This window comes from Tupaia chinensis, unplaced genomic scaffold (assembly GCF_000334495.1).
Source record: "Tupaia chinensis unplaced genomic scaffold, TupChi_1.0 Scaffold139431_1, whole genome shotgun sequence".
NCBI classification, from domain to species: Eukaryota; Metazoa; Chordata; class Mammalia; order Scandentia; family Tupaiidae; genus Tupaia; species Tupaia belangeri.
In genome coordinates this window covers 1,493,566-1,508,009 of record NW_006199316.1, presented here as the reverse complement: position 1 = coordinate 1,508,009, position 14,444 = coordinate 1,493,566, and the positions used below count along the sequence as shown (strand labels likewise).

The 14,444-nt window shown below is 40.9% G+C and overlaps 1 protein-coding gene across 1 annotated transcript in view; it reads left to right on the top strand.

The window, feature by feature from the left end:
- The window catches only part of NARS2 (asparaginyl-tRNA synthetase 2, mitochondrial), a 136,590-nt gene that overhangs the window by 83,094 nt on the left and 39,052 nt on the right, over positions 1-14,444 (top strand). The window contains exons 7-9 of the mRNA XM_006161901.2: positions 410-542; positions 8,955-9,053; positions 9,165-9,202. Coding sequence (XP_006161963.1) covers positions 410-542; positions 8,955-9,053; positions 9,165-9,202 — 270 coding nt within the window. The remainder of the gene's footprint in view (positions 1-409; positions 543-8,954; positions 9,054-9,164; positions 9,203-14,444) is intronic.

The window sequence follows — 14,444 nt, the reverse complement described above, 5'->3', positions numbered from 1 at the left end:
CCTTATCCACACAAAATTCTTCTTTTGACTGTTATTTTCTAGATTCTCTGTGGTCTCTTGAACTGCGATATTTTTTCTTTACTTGATCGTTGATTGCTATAAAACGTATTGCCTGCTGTTCGAAACAGCTGCAGTTGAGTGCACCCAGAAGTGGTTATATTTCTATATTTAGTAAACCATAGGGTTTGTAAAACAGTTGCAGATTCCTTTGGGATAAAATGGTTTCTATAAATGTCACATTTTTAATGAAACTATTATTATCACCCATTAGAGAAATATAACAGCTATTACACGTGGATTTGTGGGCAAGATATAGGCACACAACTTTTTTTGAAAGTTTGCTGTGTATTTTGAATACCTAAATTAATCGTGTGAATTCTATTTTTCTGTTCTTCATCTTGAATTATAGAGCTTTCACTCAAGTTTTTACCTTTGGTCCTACATTTCGAGCTGAGAATTCTCAGAGCCGGAGACACCTGGCAGAGTTTTATATGGTGGAGGCAGAGATGTCTTTTGTTGAGAGCCTCCAAGATCTCATGCAGGTAAGTGCACAGTTTGAAATAGTAGAGATCTAAGTATCAGGTACAGGTGACATCGAAATGCTTCTTTGTATATTTTTACCTTGGACATTTGTGCATTAGTCTTCACAGACTAAAGAGGATGGAGAACAACTTCATTATGATAAACACTTAGTCAGTGCCTTTCCTGTACTAGCTTAAAGCAGTAGAGTCAGAATCAAGTTCATATACCAGTTCTGCATGTGCTTTGCTGTCAAGTTACCTAACATTCAAGAGATTTTAGCTTCCTCAACTGTAGAATGAGAATAATTGTGCCTATTTCATAAGGTTATTGTGAGGAGTAAATAAAATAGGGTATCTAATATAAAGCACCTAGTGTGGGGTCTGGAACATAAAAGTAAGTCAGTAATCACTTATTTGCTAGAAGAAGAAGACTCTATTATAGTTGCCTGGATATTTATGCAGTCACACTTGAAGGTATCCATAGGAGCTGTCGGAGCTCCAGTGGAGGAGCAGGGGATAAGGCCGAAGAGACAGTCAAGAATCAAATCTTAAAAGACCCTGAATACAGATGCCGTGCTAAGGAGTTTATCAAAAAGTAAAGGAAAAGCATTCTAAATTGAAAAAGTTGTTGTCAGAGTTATATTTTAGAAACATCTCTCTAGCAGCAATATGAAGGATGACTTAGATTTAGAAACATCTCTCTAGCAGCAATATGAAGCTGGAAGATGAAAACAGCCCAGGGAACCAGCAGTTAGCGTAATGGCTATGTCGCTGGACTCCCACGTAGTCGACCGCGGTTCGTGTCCTGGACCCGGTGACTTAAAACTCATACCGGGCGCGTGTGCGTGCGTGCCCAAGATCCCGAGAGGAGAATGGAGGAGAAGGGATTGCGGCATGACCATCCCCCCTGGGGGGTGATTTCTCGCTTTCTGTCTCTATGTCTCTCTCTGTCTGTCTGGCGAGCACACACGCCCTACAGTGAAAATTTCTCCAAAAAAAAAAAAAAAAACAGGCCAGAGGCCTGTTAAAAGACTCATGGACATGATCCCGATGGAGCACACAGTCCTGGAGTCGGACAACCAGGGTTTGGCTCTGAGCTCTACCTCTTACTTGGTATGTGTTTTCAGAGAAAAGTCTGACTTTTCTGGGCCTCAACTTCCTCACCCATAAGATAGGAATAATGAATCCTACTCCATGGGGGAGGAGGAGGCAGATAATACATATGAAGCCCTTAGCATTATTCATGGCCCGTAGTAAATCCCCCAAAACTGTTAACTGCTATTGTTAATTCTCTGTCCAGTAGCATTTGGGCTACCATCTTAGTTGAGATTTGTGAATATAGGATGTTTATTTTAGTGATTTATCTTTCTACCCTTATCTACCCAGAAAATGGGTAGATAATTTTCAGCTTCTGCGTCCAGGACTTAAATGTCTCCAGTTCTACTGAAAACAGATGTCATTTATATAACGAATGAAATAGATTCATGATTCTTTTGCCTTGCCTTGGGGTGGATTTTCTAATAAGCAAACTGAGTCAGAGATTTGTAGGGGTGGGGAAATTGCAGGAGAATGTTCTGAAAACACCACCTGTAAGGAGAAAGAAAGGAGCTTAGGGCTGAGGGAAAGTTGAACTGAGATGCCTTTACAAACAGAGGCCTTAGGCCATTGTGCAAGGAATTTTGGCTCTGGAGTGATCCTTCGCAGTCATCCCATATAAGGGCAGGATGGAGGGGTTGATGGTTTATGCCTTCCCCAGTGGCCAGTCATTGGGCCTCGTTAGCCTCCCTGAAGGGTATAACCTTGAATGAGGCAACACCTTTAGGCCTGGATAATTCCTGAAGAGGAACTCATGTGCAAACCATTGACAGTTAACATTGCCAGGGTCTAGGTAGGACACTGGACTCTGCTTGGGTCACATGCTATAGCATTACTTATGGACCCCCTTAACACCTCCCACTGATTGTGCTAGAGCAGTGTCCCCCATGGACGCTTTTGGTTGTCCCTGCTAGGGCATGGGCAGGGGGTGGAGGGAGGCTGCAGCTGTGTAGTAGGAAAAGGCAGGGATGCTGCTCAGTGTCCTGGACCACACAGTTCCCAACCCTGACAAAGAGTTATCTGGCCCAGAATGTCGAAAGTGATGTGGTTAAATGACCCCAATCTGAATGGGGCTTAGGATCTGAGCTACACAAGAGTTAGCGAACAGACCTTAATCAGCTTTCAGTGGAGCCCACCACCCAATTCTTGGTTCTTCCACGCAGGCAGCAAGAATCTTATGAATGAAACCACACTTCTCACCTCCCTATTTCTGCCTTGAACTCACCTCCTCTGCCCCAACATAGACACCAAAAGGAAAGGTTACAAAGACAGTGCATAATTGCCTTAGAATTTATTAAACATTAAAAATCTTTACTCTAGGGCCAGCCCATAGCACAGCAGTTAAAGGAGTTGGATCCCACATGGCTGACTGCTTTTTGAGCCCCAGCCTTAGTGACTTGAAAAACACTCTGAGTGCATGTCCAGGTATGTCTGAAATGCGGATAGGAAGGAGAAATGAAGAAAAGGGCACTGTAATGAGATCATGCCCGATTGGGGATTGCTCGCTCTCATGTGTACTCTTTCTCTGACAAGTGCATGCACTCTGGCAAAAAGAAAAAAGAAGATGGAGAAAAGAAAAAAACCCTTACTCTGTGATTATATGTTACCTACCATATGACAGGGTTTTCAAAATAACTTTTATCAAGAACATTGAAAATAAGTAAAGCTACCGTTTTAGTAAATTAGTGAACAGTCTTTCAGTTCCAGATCTTCAGCTTTGCACTCAGCAGGTCTATGAAATTATTTTATTCTATTATAAGTAAGTAGAACATTTCAAATCTAATCCAAATGTTTGATATGACTCATTTCTTTATTCCATTTTCTCCTTTTCTTCCATTTACTCTCTTTGTTGATATTTCTAGATACCATGATGGATTTTTAGACTAGTTTCTTAAGCACTGGTGATTAATGTTCAGGAATAATGTGAACCAGCAGAACACAGTCATTTTATTCAGAGAATACCCTACACTGTGTCTGCTGGTGGTGTTTCAGATATATTCCAAAGTAGGTCTGAAACTAATCAAAAGAGTTAGATTACCCCAGAGAGATGGGCAGTACAGTGGCTTTAGATGGGATGGGCACGGGTGGAAAACAGTTTCAGGGACATTACTCCCTGGAACAGTTCTGATGTGTACCTATTGTCTTGGCTTAATATTTTTTAAAATTTATATACATAATTCTAAGTTGCGAAATGTACACTCCTGTAACTAAGACTGTAGTCAAGATGCAGAAAAATTGATCTGCAAAACCAGTTCCTCCTGCTGTCTTTTTGTTTTCCAGCTCTCCTCCCATGGGCAATGGCCAGTCAGTTCTCTCTGTATATGTATTGCAGGTGATCTTGCCCTTTCTGAATACCATATGCATTGAACAATGCCATATGTGGACTTTGAGAATGTCTCTGGTCACTTAGCATACTGTATTTGGGATTTGTCTGTGTTCTTTGTGACAATTTGCTCCTTTTACTGTTGGGTATTCCATAATGTACATGTATCCTGGTATGTTTGTTCACCAGTTGAAGGATATTTTGGTTATTTCCAGGTTTTGAAAATGATGCTCAAAGTTGCATAAACACGTATGTGCAGATTTCGTGTGAACATGAAGTTTCCATTTCTCTTGGCCTTATTTTGGTTCATATCCAGAATTAGGGGTCACCTCCTGCTGTTCAGAATGTCCTTCACTCACTCCAGCTCCCCAAGACTTCTTAACTCTGGTTTCTATAGTTAGAAAGACAGGTTTCTCCTAGGTTTTTAGCCCCAACCTTGTTATCTTCTGTAGGTGAGTATAGCTACCTTAGGTCAAAGTGGCAAGAGAAAAGATTTTTAAAATTAATTGGGGAGGGAGAAGCAGATGATGTAATGGTTATATTGCTGGACTCCCACATGGCTGACTGTGGTTCAAGTCCTGGACCTGGCAACTTGAAACTCACACTGGGCACGTGTGCAGGCATGCCCCAAATCCCAAGAGGACAATGGAGGAGAAAGGATTGCAGTGAGACCATTGCCCCTGAGGGGTGATTTCTCACTTTCCACCTCTGTCTCTCTTTGTCTCTTCAGTAAGCATACACTCCCTATAGCAAAAATGTCTCTTTAAAAAAATATATGTGTGTGTGTGTGTGTGTGTGTGTGTGTGTGTGTGTATAAATAAATAAATAAGATAATGGGGATTCCCCACATAGACTCTCCTCAGTCAGCAGTTTCCGTTTCCTAGTTCCTCTCTGATTGGAGAAATAGGTCACCTATTGAAGTTTCAGGTGCTATACCCGTCACCCTGACAGTGCAGCTCTGTAAGAAGCTGCCTCAAAGGCAGAACCTGAAGGGAAAGGGTGGAGTGAGGGTGGGGTCAACAAAACAACTTAGTGATTGCTAAGTGAAGGCTCTAGTCCCCCTCCTCGCCCCACCCCCGCCACCACCCCAGGACTTCTTTCCAGTTCTGGGACTAGAAATAGGTTTTTCCCAAAAGTTTTGTTTCTTGCACCTGTTGGACAGTCCAACATTTCACCCCAAATCAAAGCTAGGAAGCAAAGGAGCGGGACTGGGAGCTGTGGTATTCATCTCCGCTATAGGCTCTCGTTCAGGTTGGTCTATTCTAGATCCACCTAGCGTGACTTTTTGTTTGGTTAGTTTTATTCATAATAGTCATCATTATTATTTTGATTGAACAGTAAGAGACAGAGAAAGTGAAAGAGGGGGCCACTGAGAAAGTAAGCCTCCAGGTCCTGTACGCAAACCGTGGTCAGCCATGTGGGAGTCTAGCGCCCCAACCACCATGCCACCTGCCCCCTCCACCCCCCCTACCCCCCACCTTCATGCTGTTTGCTTCTCCATGCCTTAGGTAGCTGCTCTTTGTGCTGTGGCCAGCTGATTCCATTACAATTGGTTAGAGAGATAGGCTATAGTGAACTTACTCCATCTTGATCAGCCAGAGAAACAAAATGGTTTAATTTGTAACGTTTCTACTCATCACTGTCAAAATAGCCCAGCTTGTGCAATTTATTACAGTCATATTGGGCTGTCAAAGTCGTGATGGATTTTTGCATAGAAAAACAGAAAAATGTGGCTTTTCCAGAAACCCAATACAAGGTTTCTGACTGACTCCAGGCTTTATGCTGCACTATATGAACCTAATAATAAAGCCGCGCTTGGGGCCAACAGATGACGACATGGTGCTTGGGACACTGGCCTCCCACGTGGCTGACCGTGGTTGGAGTCCTGAACCTGGCGGCTTGCTTTCTCACTTTCTCTATCTCTCTCTCTGTCTCTCTCTGGTGAGCATGCATGCCCTATAGCAATTTTTTTAAAAAAGAATGATGATGATAGTAAAATAAATAGCCACTTAGATAAGGAGACTATTCAAATTTGGTGTCGGGGGTTTGCTGCTTGAGTTCTTACTAATTTAATACTCCATTGGTCATACCCAAGGCATACATTTTTTAATGATTTACTTAACTAGAATATAAACTTTTTTCCTAAAGACAGAAAAAATAAATAAAAACTCTGCTTCCCACAAAAATAATCTGCTTCTCTTAGTATTTTTCACTTTTATAAATTACATTCTGTGGACATTATTATCTTGATGAAGACTGGTTTCTTAACTATTAGAGTATGTAATCAAGGATTTTTTCCCTCCTGAATTATAAGCAATTAAATCTTTCAGTGCATTTGAGTGTGACATCTGAGGATTATTCTAACCCTCACTCGGTTAAGTTTCTGTTTCCTTCAAATGTATTTATAGAGCATAGTCTGAAAGTCAAGGAAGCCAGCGATTTTCTTCTTCGGATGGAAATTTACTGTTCATGAAAGACACCACCTAACAGCCTCCAGGGATCACAGCCTTTGCCTCCTGGAAGGAGTAGTACCGTGCCCCTCGGCCATGCAGGCCAGCCCTCACTGTGTGGCCTTTGGCTGTGTTTAGTGATGTGACCCTTCATAAATCTTTCAGTTACTTAGTGATTCCTTTATCTCCCTGCTGTACTGAAGGTGGTAGCTGCTCAAGGTGAAGAATCCTTAGGCTCCTGTTCTTTCTTCAATTGATTCTTCATCTGGCTTTATTTTCCTTTCTTCTCTTCCACTGATTTAGAACCCATACACATTCTTTTTCTATTATTTTAACAGTTTACTCTGCCATTTTTTACAGGAAGTCTAAAGTTAAACATCTCTCCCTTCCTTAGACTACAAGGTCCTGAGAAAGTTCTTTAAGTCTGCTTACTCCCTTCCATTTCATCCTCACTGTTGTCCAGTCTTTTGATCTAACTTGTTTTTCCAGCCCCCAGATTAGTTGTCTTTACTGTTTTATGCTGTCAGTGCCTCAGATACCCATGCAATCATCGATTTCTTTTGTTTTATTAGCTATACCTGTTTGTTTGGGAGGATAGATGGGCATAGAAATAGCAGGTAAGAGGATAAAGCAGAAATGCGCTTAGCAAGCCTTCTATAATAAATGCCTCTGATGAAGACTGAGTGAGGTATCTGGTTGTCAGTTGGTATTAGTGCTGGCTTCCATCTGTTCATTTGAAGTTGCTTCAGGAGACAGTCGTGCCCCACTGTGTCCCTGGTCTGGACAGCATATACCAGTGATGCATAGGAAAAGAAGATCGCCAGCTTTGAGGGAGCCTGTATCTTATAAACCCTGTATCTTATTAACCTTATATTTCTTTGTTAGTTCAACACTTTTTTTTTTAAGAGGTTTTTGTTACAGGGTACGTTTGCTCGCCAGAAAGACAGAGAGAGACAGAAAATGAGAAATCATCCCGCCAGGGGAGATGGCCACTCTGCAATCCCTTCTCCTCCATTCTGCTCTCGAGATCTTGGGCACAAACACATATGCGCTCAGTGTGAGTTTAAGCCACTGGATCTGGGACTCGAACCATGGTCAACTGCATGGGAGTCCAGCGACATAGCCATTTATGCTAACTGCTGGTCCCTAGTTTAACACTTTAAGAGACTACTGTGAGCTCCTTGATTTCAAGCCAGATGTTTTAGTTTTGATTAGAAAGATTTCAGAAAAATTTTCCATTCTGGTCACTTTCTTCTTTGAAGAACAAATTTCTCCCATGGTAGCATGAATTCTTGTATACTGACTTGTGTTGTATACTTTATCCTTTAGCAAAGCAAAAACATATATTTAGATATTTCTCATTGCTTCTGTAATTTTAAAATTAACTTAACCAGTGACTGAATGAACCTCTTTTTTGGAATGTTTCCATTCTTCACAACAGCTAATGTTTGTTGTGTGCTTCTCTGAGCCAGCTACTAAGCTAAGTTTGAGAGATATTATCCCATGTAATTCTCATAACAATTCTGTAAACTAGTTGCATTTTCCCCTGATTCTAAGTGAGTTCATTAATTTAGAGAGATCAGTGATCAGTTAGAGCTGACCAGTTGACATCCCCTCAAGTACCGGTACTGAACTATTAACAGAAGTTGCAAGCAGGCCAGCCCATGGCTTGGTGATAAGGTGAGCTAGGACCCCCATGGCCAACCACATGCCTGGAGTTTGGAACCAGGCAGATGGAGAAACACACCAGATGCGTGCACATGCATGTCCCAAACCCCAAATGGTAGAAGAGGTAGAGAAGAGGTTGCAGACATGACCATGTCCAATGGGGCTACTTTCTCTCCCTCCATCCCCCTGTCTGTCTTGAGTGAGTCCACAGACTCTCTAGCAAAAAAAATACCAAAAAAAAAGATTCAAACATTTTTCTTTTCTTCTGCCTCTCTGAGAAGAAATTGAGATACCTGGAAAACTCAACCAGTTTGCTGTAGTACAGGCACAGATGAAGAGGCCTACTGGGTTATAGTGCAGTGCCTTGGTCGCAAAATTCCCAAGAGACCACAAGGAGCCGATTCCAATGTATAATGCACAGGGATCGCTTTTATTCAGGCTCGAGCCAGGGCCCTCAACCGTCACCGACATAGAGGACCAGAGTTGCGAGCCCCGGTGTTAGTTGGGCTGGTTTTTTATTTGGCTGTTAAGGGGGGAATTCAAGAGGTGCTGAGGAATGCACTCAGGCGGCCATACATTGGCTGTAGATTTCAAGGAGCAAGTTATCTTTTACTGATTGGTCTTCAGACCATTAAGTTGGGCAAGAAAGTTACTTCAGGTCTCTAGTATTTCTTTTGTTCTTCTCATTATGACCCTCTCCTATGGGATCGGCTTTCCTCCTTCAGATGGCACTGATTCTCAGCAAGGTGGGTTTAACAAAATGGAGTCGCCCCCCAAAGAAATGGAGTCACTCTGGTCCTTCAATAATTGCCGAAACCTAAGGGGTCAGTCCTAATCAGATTGTTGCGTATAGGTTGCTTACTTGCCAGATGGTTGATTCTGTGTCATTTTTCATAGGTTATAGAAGAACTCTTTAAATCCACAACCATGATGGTTCTCTCAAATTGTCCTGAAGATGTTGAACTCTGTCACAAATTTATAGCTCCAGGCCAAAAGGTAATTAGTTTTGTGGATAAAGCCTAGTATATCTGCTCTTTAAATATGTTAATACATATAATGAATATAATTACATTTTTTAAACTTTACTTCTTGTCTTTTCTTACCAAGGACAGATTAGACCATATGCTAAAAAACAACTTTTTAACGTAAGTAGATACTATACTTTCTCTAAACTTTATTCATTGCTTATCGTTGTATTTATCACACTGGATTATAATTTATTGTTTATGTTCAGAGTCTTCAGAAAATCTGTGGAAAAGGTGTATTATGAAAAAACTACAGGCCCATCCTGATCGCACAGTTGGTAGCATGCCAGACAGTAGTGCTGAAATGGGTTTTATAGCATCATGGTTTTGAAAATGTAGAGGTTTTGTTATATTTGTTTGCCTTTCATTTATCTTTCTGTGCAAATTTGAGACAAAGAATGCCAATAATGATCTCTGTAGCTTAGCAGTTGTATTCCGACAGCTTCAGAATAATGAGTTGGATTTTGGTTTTTTTTTTTTGGAGAGGTTTTTGCTATAGGGTGCGTGCGCTCGCCAGAAAGACAGAGAGAGATAGAGAGATAGAAAGCGAGAAATCACCTCCCAGGGGGATGGCCATGCTGCAATCCCTTCTCTTCCATTCTCCTCTTGAGATCTTGGACACGCACGCATCCGCGCCCGGCATGAGTTTAAGCTGCCAGGTCCAGGACTTGAACCGCGGGCAACTAAAGTGGAGTCCAGCGACATAGCCATTACGCTAACTGCTGGTCCCAAAATAATGAATATTTTTTGACCCAGCATTGAAAAATTTTGAAATTTGGATTTTCAATATGTGACACAGCATATAATTTTATGCTGTATCATGCCATACAGAATTAAAATACTTCGAAACCACTTTCTGAAAAGAAGAAGAAATATTTTTCTTGGGGCCAGGAGGTACTGTAGTGTTTAAAGTGCTGCACTCCCACATGGCCAACCACGGTTCAAATCCCAGACCTGGTGGCTTGCTTTCTCATGTTCTCTCTCTCTCTGTTTATCACTGGTGAGCACATGTGTCCTATAACAAGTTAATAATAATACATTTTTAAAATGTTTTTAAAGAGATTATTATTCTCTGTAAATATAGAAAAAAAAAACTTGATAAAGAGCTGTTAAAATATCCAGTAACTGAACTATAATTTGGACTTGAAAGCTTTGCTTTAAATTAAGGTGTTGGGAAACCAATAAGTAGCACAGTGGTTAGAGCACTGGACTCCCGCATGGCAAATGGCAGTTTGAGTCTTGGACCTGGCAGCTTGTTTTTTCACTTTCTCTCTGTCTCTATCTCTTTGGTAAACGAACATAACCTGTAGCAAATTTAAAGTAATAATAATGGATTTCCGCCCTTTTGGCTCTCTGAGTAGCACCATGGCGGTTGGCAAGAATAAGCACCTTACAAAATGTGGCAAAAAGGGCGCAAGAAGAAAGTGATTGATCCATTTCTAAAAGAGATTGGTATGACACGAAAGCACCTGCTACACTCAACATAAGAAATATTGGGAAAACGCTAGTCACCAGGACTCAAGGAACCAAAACTGCATCTGATGGCCTTAAGGGCTGTGTGTTTGAAGTGAGCCTTGCAGATCTACAGAATGATAAAGTCACATTTAGGAAATTCAAGCTAATTACTGAGGGGTGTTCAGGGCAAAAACTGTGTGACTAACTTCCATGGCATGGACCTCACTCCTGACAAAATGTGTTCCATGGTCAAAAAATGGCAGACCATAACTGAAACTCGTGTTGATGTCAAGACTACTGATAATTATTTGCTTTATCTCTTCTGTGTTGGGTTTACTGTAAAATGCAATAGTCAGATTCGATAGACCTCTTATTCCCAGCATCAGCAGGTCTGCCAAATCCAGAAGAAGATGATGGAAATCATGACCTGGGAGGTGCAGATGAATGACTTGAAAGAAGTGGTCAATAAACTGATTCCAGATGGCATTGGAAAAGACATAGAAAAGGCTCGCCAGTCCATCTTTGCTCTCCATGATGTCTTCGTCAGAAAAGTAAAAATATTGAAGAAGCAAACCCAAATTACAATTGGAAAACTGATGGAGCTTCATGGTGCAGGTCGTAGCCCTGGAAAAGCTACTGGGGATGAGAAGGGTGCCAAAGTTGAACAAGCTGATGGATATGAACCACCAGTCCAACATGGCCAACTGTGATTCGAGTCCTGGACCTTGCAGCTTGCTTGCTTGCTCTCTCGCTTTCTCTCTCGCTTTCTCTCTTTCTGTCCCTCTCTGGTCAAATTGAAATAAACAAATGAATAAATAAATAAATAAAGTTAAAGAAAATAATTCTTAAAAAAAAAAATAGTGACAAATAAAAAGTCCTATTTGTGAAAAAAATAAGATAATAATGATGATAGGAACCAGCAGGTGGTGTAAATGGTTACATTGCTGGACTCCCATGTAATCAACCATGGTTTGAGTCCTGGACCTGGCGGTTTAAAACTCATGCCAAGCACATGTGCGTACATGCCCAAAATCCCAAAAGAAGAATAGAGGAGAAGGGATTGCAGCTTGGCCATCCCTCCGCCGCCCAGGAAGTGATTTCTTGCTTGCTTTCTCTCTGTCTCTCTCTAGTAGCAAAAAATCTCTCTAAATAATAATAATGATAAATAAAGTTAAATAATTCTTTAAAAAAAATTAAAGTGTTGAGAGAATGAGGCTAAAGATTTGGAATAGCAAGATACTTAGCCATGAGGGTCAGTTTTCCTTAATTATGAAATAGTAACATACTGATGGTACAAAGTCCTGCTGCTTCCCACTTGAGTGTCTATTGAGTGTCTATATTTCTCGGGATAACAATTGGTCGATTGAATCAAGTAACTGATAAAACAGAACAATGAAATGTATCAGCAGAGAAGAACTTCAGACAAGACAGTTCAATCTCCTTGTGCAAGTACGGATACCTTTTTTTTTTTTTTTTTTTTTTTTTTTTTTTGGTTCTATAGGGTACATGCGCTTGCCAGAAAGACAGAGAAACAAAAAGCGAGAAATCACCCCCCAGGGCGGTTGGCCACGCCGAAATTCCTTCTCCTCCATTCTCTCAGAATCTTGGGCACACACGCACATGCACCCAGCATGAGTTTAAGCCACTGGATCCAGGACTCAAACCACGGTGGACTACATGGGAGTTCAGCAACATAGCCATTACGCCAACTGCTGGTCTCGCGGATACCTAATTTTTTAATGTGTATACAACACATCACTTACTTTCCCCAAGTTGGAGCCGTTTATATAGCTGGTAAATGGTAGAGTGAGAGGAAATACCCAGAGCCCATTATCTTTTGTTTTGACTGAACCTGTGAAACTCCCCAGTGTTGTAGGCATTATCTCAGCGACTAACAGCTTGGGCTCTGGAGTCAGCAGATTAGGGTTTATTAATGACTTAGATGAGTGATCTTTGGCATGTTCCTGATTCCTTCTAAGCTTCCATTTCCCTTGTAAAAAACTAATTTCTAAATTATCACTACTACCACCACTGACATTACTTTAGAAATTACCTATTATTGGGACCAGCAGTTAGCATAATGGCTGTTTCACTGGACCCCAATGTAGTCGACCGCGGTTAGAGTCCCGGACCCGGTGGCTTAAACTCACGCCGGGTGCTTGTGTGTTTGTGTGCCCAAGATCCTGAGAGGAGAATAAAGGAGAAGGGATTGAGGTGTGGCCATCCCCCTGGGCTATGATTTCTCACTTTCTGTCTCTGTCTCTCTGGCAAGCGCATGTGTCCTATAGCAAAAACCTCTAAAAAAAAAAAATACCTATTATTTAATACCAGACTTTAATTTGAATAGAATTTTCCTCTATGAAGAATCTTACCAGTTAGAACATAGCTTTGGAGGGTTTTATTTGATCTGTCAAACACAACTCTTTTCAGTTAATTTTATGAATGAACTTTATTTTTGCTTCAAAAACTAAGTTTACACTAAGGTTTTTTTGAGCTCAAAATTCTTTAGAAAATGTGTAGGAATTTTTTTTTATTTTTAATTTTTTTAATTGCCCGAAGATGTGAACATTTGCTAAAGAAAGAGAAACCCCCGAGTGGGGCATGATCACACCACAGTCTCTTTTCCTGCATTTCTCAGTCTCATCAGAATGCCACGTATACTCACATGATGTACATGTGCTTAGCATGTTACTCAAGTCACTGGGACCAGGACTTTTAATTGTGTTTTATCATGTGGACTCCAGGCAATATCTTTAGAAATATCTTTCAAAATACATAAAAACTACAAATTTCAGAATTCCAGCAATTCTACATTTTCCATATGCAAGATTCATATATGAAAATCATTCATGGGCCAGCCCAGGGCCAAGTGGTTAAGGGAGCCAGGTCTCACGTGGCTCACCATACAGTTGAAGTCTGAGACCCAGTGACTTGAAAAATATGCTATGCATGTATGCGTATGTACACAAAAGTCCTAACAGAATGGAGGAGAAAGGATTAAGGCATGACCAGTCCCCGGAGAGGTGCTCTTTCTTTCTGTCTCTCTCACACACATGTACACATGACCCCTCAGGCATTTGGGGGAGAAGCATTCTTAGATCTGCAAGATATATTATCAAGTAAAATAGAATGTAAATGAGTATGTATGATGTGTATGCTGTAACTGACACCTATGCAGAAAGAAGGGCAATTGTATATTGCTACTTGATGTATATAGATAGATAGTCTGGGAGGATATTCATGTGTGTATAAATTAAATACTCTAAAAGCATACAGAAGGAATCAATAGCAGTGATTGAGAGGAGAAAGAAGGGATGGCTATGGGATGTGAATAAACAAGGGAGAAGATATTTGCTCTTACATATATTTAACTATTTGAGAGTGTTACCTATTCATACAGTTAAATTAACAAAATTCCATGCTTTGGTTTACTTTAAGCATGTCATTTTCTTATTTAGAGAACCAATGCTGTGTTCCCTAAACGGTCTTAATGTGTAGAATATATTACCAATTCCTTACCCCTTACCATGACCTGAAAGAGCCCACATGATCTGATTTCTGACTACCTTTCTGTTCTAGTCATTTTGGTAACTGATAACAGAATTACCTGAGTATGAGTGATTAAGAAAATTGAGGTTTATTTAGTTCATAGTTTTGGAGGTCCAGGGTCAAGGGACTGCATCTGGGTGAGGGTTTTCTTGCTGTGGTTTACATGGGAAAGGCAGAGAACACAGGCCACAGCAGAGATTGTGTCTGTCCCATTCTCTCCTCCTAAACCCCCCAGTCTGGGGGTGGGGCTACCCAATCACTTTATCCAATCTCAATCACCTCTCAGAGGCCCCACCTCTTTTTTTTTTTTTTTTTTTTAGAGGTTTTTGCTATAGGGCATGGGTGTTCAACAGAAAGA